Here is an 11,004-nt window from a genome sequence, read left to right on the forward strand (position 1 = left end):
ACCCCACCAAAAACTAGGAGTAACTGTTGTGAAGTAATTCAACACAAAACAAACATTTACATATATATTACGGGGTTTGTATCTCAACCCCTTTTAATCTCGACCAGAGGACTAACAAAACATATAAGAAAAAATAAATAAAGTAAGTTGACGAAAAAAAATAACTTTGAAATAACGATATGAATAATAATTTAATTATTGGTTGCTTAATTAACTCACAGATGCATATATGTCATGCATGTTTGGGACGTAATATCGGTATGCTGTATATAACAAAACATTTAGTTATCAATCTAGAAAAAAATCCTTTCATTCATACGTTGGAAAATAATGATAGATTGATTAACGATTTACGGTTATACTCGCTGTCTAAACGAAGAAACGATGTACATATAGACAATGTTTGTTTTTTTTCATTTCACGATAAAGTGTGAGAAAATTGTTAGCCAGGGAAATGATACGAATTACATAATTATATACTTTTTTAGTTAGTTTTGCCAATTTCAAGACTGTAACCGTCATAAAAGTACAAATATGTGAAAAAGTCACAAGTGAAAATCTTAAAAACGTACAAACTCTATGGAAATGATATCCTTTTTGTGCTTCTTCGTTACATTTGTTGTTTTTATAGTGATTAAGATGATAACACAATGTAGACTGCTGTACCCCTATTTTTGACATTTTTACCTATTGTGTCTGTTTATTTTGTTCACGCATCGCTGACAATATAATGGAATTTGATGCGACTGTCATACAAATGAGAGGTTTAGCTAGCTATAAAACCAGGTTCAATCCACCATTTTCTACATTTGAAAATGCCTGTACCAAGTCAGGAATATGACAGTTCTTGTCCATTCGTTTTTGATGCGTTTTGTTATTTGATTTTGCCATGTGATTATGGACTTTCCGAATTGATTTTCCTCTGAGTTCAGTATTTTTGTGATTTTACTTTTTACCAGATATACCACCAGCCAAACAGACATATGTAGCTATGGACATGGAGTTGTTGATATTCTCGTCATTTGGTCTCTGGAGATATTTGTCTATATAGTAATCTCCTTATTTTATTTTCTCGTTGAATCCATTACGGTAAAGTTTCATTTAGACATTAGACATTATTTTATTTTACCAATCATGGTCCACTGTCGGGCAAGATATATACATACACATCATAATACAATGATTATTATAAAACAAGTTTAAAGTGAAATACACAATAAGTAATACACAAAGTAAAAAGTTATAATACAAGCAATGTAGGATATTACTATGAAGGATTGAGTGTCATGCGGTTGGTTTTACAAAAAATAATTAAGAGCATATGCTATAAAATGTATTAATGGGAAACAATAGAACCAGAAATATAGTTTCTCATTTTGTAGTATAAGTAATATATTATATATCAGATATAAATAAACTATAAACTACATAATATATCTTAATAAGACTTTGGCATAGAATAACAAGTATGCACGTAGGTCGAATTCCAAATCGTATTTTCCAATGGGATTCAACTTTATCAGAAAAATATAAGAAAACATGGTACAACGAGCTAAAATCAGTGATGGAAAAATGTGAACTTTTGGAACTATTTAACAATAACTACACAAATGGACTTAGTGTAAAATTTATTGCCAACTACTCAGAACTTTTGCTCCGTCAAAAACATCACGATAAATGGAAACTAGATATTATGAACAAGCCAAAATTACGAACTTTTAGATGTCTTGAAACAAACTTTGAAACACAGCAGTACATTACCACTAATATGACACGACAACTGAGATCGACTTTAGCCAGAATGCGTTGTGGGACTTTTCCGTTGGAATTAGAACTTGGGCGTTATCGTGGTATCCCGTCAAATAGACGTTTTTGTAAAGTTTGTAATGACAATGTATCCATTGAGGACGAAAAACATTTTTTAGTTAAATGTCCTTTATATTTGTGTGAAAGAAACAATGCCTTCGCTGACTTTCAGCAACGTAACAACATCGACCTTTCCGTTCTTTCTGATGAAGAAATACTCATTAAATTACTAACTACAGACTGTAAACTAGTGTCAAACTATATATTCAATATTTCAAAAATCAAAACTCAGTTACTTTCTCATTGTGATATTTAAATAATCTTGTTTTAAAATGTTCTTGAAGTATTAATTTCATATTTTCTATGTTAGCGCAAATTATAGATATTAATTGACAGTGCTTCGTAAGCCTTTGAAGGCTGGCTGATTGACTTTGTATAAATGTATGTAAAATAAATGTTATATCAGGTTGCACTATAAATAAAATTATATAATTAGATATCTTATAAACTATAAACTACATAAAATATCTTAATTAGATATCTTATAAACTTGATAAAATTATCTTATAAACTTTTATAAGATATAAAAAGACTAGATAGTTTATACATTATACCTCATCTGTTTACAAAGATTGCAGCAGCTGATTTAAGGGGGTTCGCGGGTCTAAATCATTTATATAGGATTTCTCTATATTTTTCTATAAATGAACTTTATCTTATAGTAAATAGAAAATTAAAATAAAAAAGTGGGGTCACCGTTCATTTGCGCTCACAATCTGCCTTCGAAAGAAGCATACATTTTTGTAAAGGTGGTTGAAGTAATAGGAGAAATATAGGTAATATTGAAATAAAAAAAGAAATTTATTACAGAAATCGCTCAAATTTTACAATAATTTAGTTTAAGTACAGCTTATATGGAAATTATATTAAAAAATATATGTCACCGATGAGTTAAAAAAGATATTTCAATTCTAAAGCCAAAAAAGGGCATTTTTCCACCAAAGGGAGATAATTTGGAACTTTTTCAATGATGTACACATTTCAAATGTCATCTGGGGCCAACACGAATTGATTGTTTTGAATGATTTTTGTACCATATGATAAAGTAACAACTGCAAAAGGTAATAAATAAAATTTGTAGTGAAAAACAAATGTTTATTTCTTTCTGAAATTTTTATACCCTCGAGCCTCCTTAAAATCAAATAAATTCAAAACACTGTGTAGAATAATGCAAAACTCCTTCTTTTTCCTTCCCCTCTTTTTTTTCTTTAGTTTTTTCTTGAAAAGATGCAATGTGTATTTTTGTTATCTTTTTGTGTGTTTTATCTTAAGTATCAGAATTGTTACGAACCTCCCAGTGGTGAGGGCACATTAAAAGTCATGAAACGGGCTTTATCAACTTTAGGGGATTATCATGTTTCGAATGATTTCTAAAAAATCACATTTACACTATTCAGAGTTGTCTTTATTTTTTTGCAAGCATACATTCATTTGACCTACATTAATATTTATCAAATTTTTGTACAGAGTTGTCTCTCCATGTATAATACGTTCGATCCGATAGCGAATTAAGCAACAATAGCTCGCTCAATTGCATGTTAGAAAAAGAGATATGGGTCATTTTCAAAAAATGATGAATTTTAAAATTGAAAAATTTATTAAAAGTTAATTATTCAAACAACCCTCTACATAAGCAAATCAAAACAAACAGTACTTATAGACAACATATTAAAAGATGCAATCTTAATAATGTCATACAAGAACATCTTGAAAAAATTTTGATAGGTGGTACAATATTTTGTCTCACCTGTTACCATTTTCCAAAGAAATTTTGGGTTATTAAGAAAAGGTTTAGATAAAACTTTAAGCTTGTTTTTCGTGGCAAATTAGATGGTTTTCAAGAGAATGAACTTTCCTATATATTCATTCTGTGAAATAATAGATTATTTGCCAATTTTCCAGGTTGTACGGAAAAATGCCTCTAAAAATTGGTTTTCAAAGGTTGAAAAAATTACCATCAGTAATGCAAGTCTAAGATAGCAATTCATATTGTTCGGCACTTTGTCTCTCTTTCAAATAAACCCAACATCAAGTAAATCCCTCACATGTTAGTCTACTTTTGTCTTTATTTCATTGGTAACAGGAACGTACGTTAATGATATATCACTATATAAAGTTCTATCCTGTTACCGATATCAGTATTGCACCCGCAAATGCTAAATTGGGAAGATTAAGACGTTATAATAACCTTAAGATGAGTTCAAACAACGAAAGATTTCATCCTGTTTGCAACTATATGTTATGATAAACTTTTTAACGACGTTTCTGTCTACAATTGGCTATACTGTTACTGTATCCATAGATAAAGGCAACAGTAGTATACCGCTGTTCAAAACTCATAAATCCATGGACAAAAAACAAAATCGGGATAACAAACTAAAACCGAGGGAAACGCATTAAATATAAGAGGAGAACAACGACATAACACTAAAATGTAACACATATAGACAAAATCCCACGAGAATAACAAATATAACATATATATATATAACATCAAAACCAAATACATGAATTTGGGATAGACAAGTACCGTGACACGTCTTATCGCAATGTGAATTTACACTAAAAAATAAGAGAAAACAAACGACACAACGTTATAATGTAATACACACAGAAACGAACTATAATATAACAATGACCATATTCCTGACTTGGTACAGGGCATTTTTAAAGGAAAAAATGGTGGGTTGAACCTGGTTTTGTGGCATGCCAAACCTCGCACTTTTATGGCCATGTGAAATATAGCAACCATAGTAGCAGGATAGAAATAAAAGGATAAAACAACTTCTTCATTTTTGAATGCCTTTGTGAAATAACTACTCCCTTTGGTGAAGTGATAATGTTTTGCTGTTGTGAATTTGGCTTCCAACACGTTATTGCACTTTTAACAAGTATACCTTTGGTGTGATTTATTAAAATTGTTGGTAACAGCATAGACATGAAAAAAGTAACCTCTATTTTTTCCCCTAAATCTCTTGAATTTCTTTCTCTACACTGTGGTTCAAGAAACGAGATGTGTTAAATATCAATGTTACCATGCATTTTGAAATCAATACTGACTAATTCAATATGCATAGGGAGAACAATTTAACGGCTGATTTAAGTAGCGGTAACAGGTTGGACATGAACTTCATGTACGCTGATTGAATTTAGTTTGTAGACAAAATGTTACATATAATGATACAGAAGCTACGATTTTTCGTTAGAGGAATTTATAAAGTTCTTAAAAAGTCCCTTTTGCAGATATCAAGCTGATCAGACAATCGGAAAAAAATCATTTGAAATGTGTTTTTCTGTTACTGTACGCACACAAATTATCCAAAATCGGATTTAAATACATTCTAATCTTATCAAAATAGATGTAAATCGTGTTTATTATTAATGTTCTGAATCACAATTCCTACAAGCTTTCATTTAAACCATTACAACTGAAATTTCCATTAGAAATAAAACAAAAATTAGCATGGGTGTACTGAACATTCGACATTTTTTGAAAATGACCCATATGTGAAGCATCGGCTCGCGGACTAGTCAACTAGTAGAAGACATTAATGTTACTTACTGGCCAATCATCAATATATTACTCAAAGAGACGCAATATGCATTATTCATTCAATTATACAACTTACATTCGATTCTCGTATCATAATATTGATAAAGAACTAAATTCACCGTGCAACTGTTTATATGTTTGAATGTTGCATTACATACGATATCAGTATATCAACATTGATTATTTATCTCCGAAGGTCAGTGATTGGGTAAAAATACTGATAATACAAATGGTTCTTTTAACTTCCTTGTGGTAGAAGCAGGTATATATATATATATATATATTTATGGCAGTTATACGGATGTTTTTCTAGAATCGCAGGTTTACACTGATTCAGGACACTTTGAGAAATATAAGTGTATCTTTTTTTTCAATTCAGAAAACAATTCAGTCTGCAACCAATTGATATCAAGCTGCCACCACCCAAATTTTCATCTACAAAAGAGCTTAGACAGTAAGACGAGAACTGTGTACAGGTAAGGATTTCTCAAAATCGCAATACATCCTCGTTTGTTTTCTTAAACAATTTTGTTTTTGGTTGCAACAGATTCCATACTGTGGTGGTATAATGAGATATCGAAAGAGATTCTCTAAGATGAGATATACAACTGCAGTTACATAATCAAATGTACTTGTTAACGAAAGAAACAATGCACAGCATTTAAGTCTTCTGTTCTTTTGTTGAATTGCATATTAAAATTAACACACATTTTCTTTTTTAAATTCAAAATTTATGTAAAAAAGTAATGTTTAAGGTTAAAACTAAATAGTTAGCCAGAATACAAAATTTTACTTTAAAAAAAAACAACAACACACACACACAAAGGATTAAACATATTTTGTGATTTTTGTACTTCTTTGTTCAAGATAGATCGCTTTTAACCAATCATATTCCTAGAAGTGTATATGAGGTCAGATTAAATATTATCCGAACTCGGAGGAAGGCATATTAGGTCCAAGGGCACAGTTATCGTCCTAAGAATATAGTCCTTAGTGTGAACTGTGAACAGTGTATTACTTGCATTTTTTTGTTGTTACACTTTCCTAATTTATTTCTAGATATTTAATGCACATGACATATTAAGTAAGGGGATAAAATTACATGTTAAAAAAGTTTGGTTGCTAAATATTTATGTTAAGTAGTGATTTGGTCCAGTTAAAAAAAGGTGTAAAAGTAGTACGTTAAATTAGATCTGTCAAACTGAATTTTAGGCCACCTTAACACAGAATTGTCAATATTTTGAGTTAGAGCTTATAAAAGTTACTATAGTTTTGATAACATTTGTCCCAATAGTGGTACACTACACTGAATAAATCTTTTTGAGATAGCCGGAGCAGGTGCGATTTTTTTTTTTTTGAATTTATTGTCTAAAAGATTTGCACTACGAACTATCTGTGTTCCCGGGTCATTTATTTCAAACGAGAATCATTTCAAAAATGATTTTTCCTGAACTACGCAGGTTTAATATTTCCCCTATGATTTAAGCGAAGCACACGAGCCAATAAAGAAATTAAAATATAAAAAAAAAATGCTTTTGCTGAAATGTCTTCACGAATGACCTACAAATTTACACCTACCGTAAGATTATGTTAAATTGTTTTTGTTGTTACAGGTTATGGCATCATTAAATAGTACATTATGTGGTGTATGTGAATCCCAACATGTGACGACAGACGCCACCTTCTGGTGTCCTGAATGTGATGAAGGTTTGTGTTCGACTTGCCTTAAGTATCACAATGCTTCCAAATTGTCGAGAAATCATGAGGTTATCTCTGTTGATAACTACAAGCAGCTACCGTCATTTGTAGCCAGCGTACAACAATACTGTTCTGACCACGACAAAAAATACCAACTTTACTGTTTACAACACGAAAGTCCATGTTGTCCTCATTGTGTTACAACCACCCACAAGAAATGCAACTTAACGGCACTCGATGAAATTGTTAAAACTTCCAAAACCTCCGCATTATTTGACAATTTGGAACAAAGCCTGGAAGATTTAAAGGAAAATTTAAAAAGAATAAAAGAAGACCGAGAAAAGAATTTATCAAAAGTACAGCAGAGCAGAGATCAAATACAGTCTGAAATAAAGACAATGCGCGACAAAATAAACAAACATCTCGACAGTATTGAGCAGAAAATACTTCAGGATTTGGGGGATGTAGAAAAGGGAGTTAACTCAGAGCTACGATGTATTCAAACAAAACTTCTCGATCATACCAAAACCGTAGAAGAGTTACAGACCAATATTTCTGCAATTAAGAATTATGCATCCGAATTACAGGTTTTTGTTGGAATGAAGAAAATTGAGACGGATATAGAACATGAAGAAAAGTTCGTGGTGTCATTGTTGGAAGATGGTAGTCTCCAACAAGTTGATATCGACTTTAAACATAACCACAAACTACCCGACATATTCTCCACTGCAGATTATGGAAAAATATTCCGGATTGCTAGTTCTCCAACAATTGCCATTAAGCTTGAGAAAAATAAACAAGCCCAATTCTTGGTCGCACCTTCTGTCGAAAAGAAAACAATTAATGATATTAATGTGTCTTCGCATAGAAAACTTAAGTTACCAGAACTTTTAAATTATCCAAGTAGATTTACAGGGTGTACAATTACAACTGCAGGTAGGATTGTTCTTGTGGACTGGAATTATAACCATGTATTCGTCCTTAACGAGAACGAATCATTAGAATGTAAAATAGATGTATCATTTCAACCTTTAGATGTTACTTGTATTGATGACAATACGATTGCAATTACCCATAACTATAGTCCATTTGAATTGGAGATAATAAACATTTCTTCTAAGCAAAAAGAGAGACAAATCAGAAATTCAAACGCGTGTTATGGAATAACAAAAAGACAAGGAAGGCTAATATATTGCTTAAAAGGAACAGGTATTCAGTCAGTAGATTCTTTTGGTGAAAATGCATCCACTTTAGTCACGACTTTAGTAAAGCAACCAAAGATGTCTGATTGGAATTATGTTGCAGCCTCTAAAGATAAACTTTATCATACCGATACTAGAACTGACACCGTCACGTGTTACACAATCTCAGGAGAGAAGATTTGGGAATACAACGATAAATCAGTGTTAGATGATATACGTGGTGTCATTACTGACAAGGACGCCAATGTTTACGTTGCATCCTTTGGAAATAACAGTATCGTCATTATATCATCAGATGGGGGAGAAGCTAAATGTCTTATAGGGAAATATGATGGTTTAAATCAACCGCATGGTATTTACCTTGACAAGGCCAGAAACAATCTTCTTATATCGTGTTATAATGGAGACGTTCATATGTATAAGGTGTCATGAGAAACCTTTCATTCTTTTCAATTTGTACTTGAACACCATGTATGTTTGCTAGTAGCAAACTATTTTGTTAAGGTCTTTTATTTTATTTGCTCATTAGTGCTTGTTTAGATTTGAATTATGTTTGCTTTTTGCATGAAGTAGTATGACTAACAGCTTTTTTTTTTAAATACGCATCTGCTTCATCAAATATGCTACATTAATAAATATATTATATATTATTTCCACTAGTTCACTATTTCAGATGGGAGATTGTTAGTCAAATACAGTAACTTCATCCAAGGTACTCAATGCGTTGGTGCTTTTATGAAAATACTATTTAGTTTACACAAAAAAGACTTTGAAAACTCTTTGAATTGATTGATAGTCTCTTTCATATGTAGATCTAATACCTTGGTATATAATCTGGTAGGCTAGACTTTTTAAATTCCCTTTATTAATTTAGATTTTCAGATTATTATTTTTTTGATTTATTTTTATAAATATAAAGTCCGTCCAAAACACATCAATACCATAAGATCGATTGACATGTAACTTTAAATTAAGGCAACAGAAGTATACCGTTGTTCGAAAGTCACAAATTGATTTAGAGAAAACAAATCTGGGTTACAAACTAAAACAAAGGGAAACACATCAACTATAAGAGAAAAAAAAAAACCAAACGACAATGCAACACACAAAAACGAACTATAAAATAGCAACTGCCATTTTTCTGATTTGGAACAGGACATTTGAAGAAAAAAAAATGATGGGTTAAACCTGGTTGTGTGGCTAGTAAAACCTCGCACGTTTATGGCAATGTTTAAAATAACATTAAAATGACAACATTACATGACAGGAATACAGTACTAATAAATGGAAGCACAAACAGGACAGAGAAACACACAAATTAACAATACGATAGTACATTTCGACATGCTAATAATTATCAAAGGTAACAGGCTTATAATTCATAACGCCAGGGGCGCGTCTTGTCTACATAAGAATATTCAGTGACGCTGAGAAATAGTTGAAAGCCAAAATTTAATATTACAATTTGTCGTGATATTCTCTTGACGGTGCTACATTGTTATACATACACTTAGATGTGGTTACGTACAAATCATCACTATCACACATACGAAAAAAACATTCTTAATGTCAACTATGAATAACATATTTCCATATGATATGCTAAACTCTAAAATGCACTGAGTATAAAAATGATGTAAAGAATAAAAAAAGGCATATAAAACAAAAAAAAATATTCATCAACACCAACTAAACTCTTCAAATAATCCAAATATTGATGACATACACAAAATACCGAAATTAAACAGGAAATGCTACTCCTTCACTGACACTATTCCCAGATTTGAATGGAGTTCGTAGTGTCCTTACGTAACTTTTGACATTGAACTTCTTTGTTAATCGCTCGTATGTTGTTGTTGTTTTCTGATTTTACTCAGGTATGGGGTGTTTGGTATACCTAAAAAAACTACATATATGAAGGAGACGAACGACATCAAAGGGACAATCAAACTCCAAGATAAGTCCTAAATAAACTGACAACGTTGTTAAATTGCATGGCAAAAGATTAAGGAAAAAAGACCAAAAGGCAAACAACTATACAAAACAACAAAGAAAACTAGAGACTGAATAGAAAGATAACATATTAGAAATTGTAAAAAAAAATAATGACCATATTAAGAGAAAAACTCAATTCAAATTCCCTATACCACCTTGAGGCACTAACATAAAACAAACATACCACGAGTAAAATGTTTGAACACATATTACAAAAGAAAGGTGAAAGATATCAGAGGGACATTCAAACTCATAGATCAAAATCAAACTGACAACGCAATGGCTAAAAAAGAAAAAAAGACAAACAGACAAGTTAAAGTACACCAGACACAATATAAAATCTAAAGACTAAGCAACACGAACAAAACCAAAACTACGGGTGATATCTGGTGCTCATTAATCGTAAGTAGACCCTTCTCCACAAGTGATATTCATCATGTTGGTTAGTTAATACAAACCTGGTTAAAAAAAGTCTAATACTGTAAAGGTCAGATTTGTGAAACGGGAACGGGATTGTAGTAACGACATAAGGAACATATCCGATATCATCTGTGAAACGGATATGCCATAACGGTCAACCAACTCGTGAATAAAATTAACGAAGGTATGATTTCAACTTAACTATTTATACGATTGTATGTAGAAAAGGAAAATATAATAATTTTACATAACACAAATACATGAGGGAGT

The 11,004-nt window shown here is 31.4% G+C and overlaps 1 protein-coding gene across 2 annotated transcripts; it reads left to right on the top strand.

The window, feature by feature from the left end:
• The first annotated feature begins 5,618 nt into the window (after window positions 1–5,618).
• Window positions 5,619–8,961, top strand: LOC139520009 (uncharacterized). 2 transcript variants are annotated; one of them, XM_071312374.1, is made up of 2 exons: window positions 5,619–5,895; window positions 7,033–8,961. In XM_071312374.1, exon 2 carries the CDS (start codon window positions 7,036–7,038, stop codon window positions 8,749–8,751), a length of 1,716 nt encoding a protein of 571 aa, XP_071168475.1. In that variant the 5' UTR covers window positions 5,619–5,895; window positions 7,033–7,035; the 3' UTR covers window positions 8,752–8,961. The 2 variants fall into 2 exon arrangements, with proteins under 2 accessions (XP_071168475.1, XP_071168476.1); XM_071312375.1 differs by having other exon boundaries at window positions 5,637–5,681.
• The last annotated feature ends 2,043 nt before the right edge of the window (window positions 8,962–11,004 follow it).

Source organism: Mytilus edulis, chromosome 4 (genome assembly GCF_963676685.1).
Source record: "Mytilus edulis chromosome 4, xbMytEdul2.2, whole genome shotgun sequence".
Taxonomy (NCBI): domain Eukaryota; kingdom Metazoa; phylum Mollusca; class Bivalvia; order Mytilida; family Mytilidae; genus Mytilus; species Mytilus edulis.

Excerpts from the sequence above, each read along its gene's own strand:
- LOC139520009 (XM_071312374.1), top strand. The coding sequence starts at position 7,036 with ATGGCATCATTAAATAGTACATTATGTGGTGTATGTGAATCCCAACAT.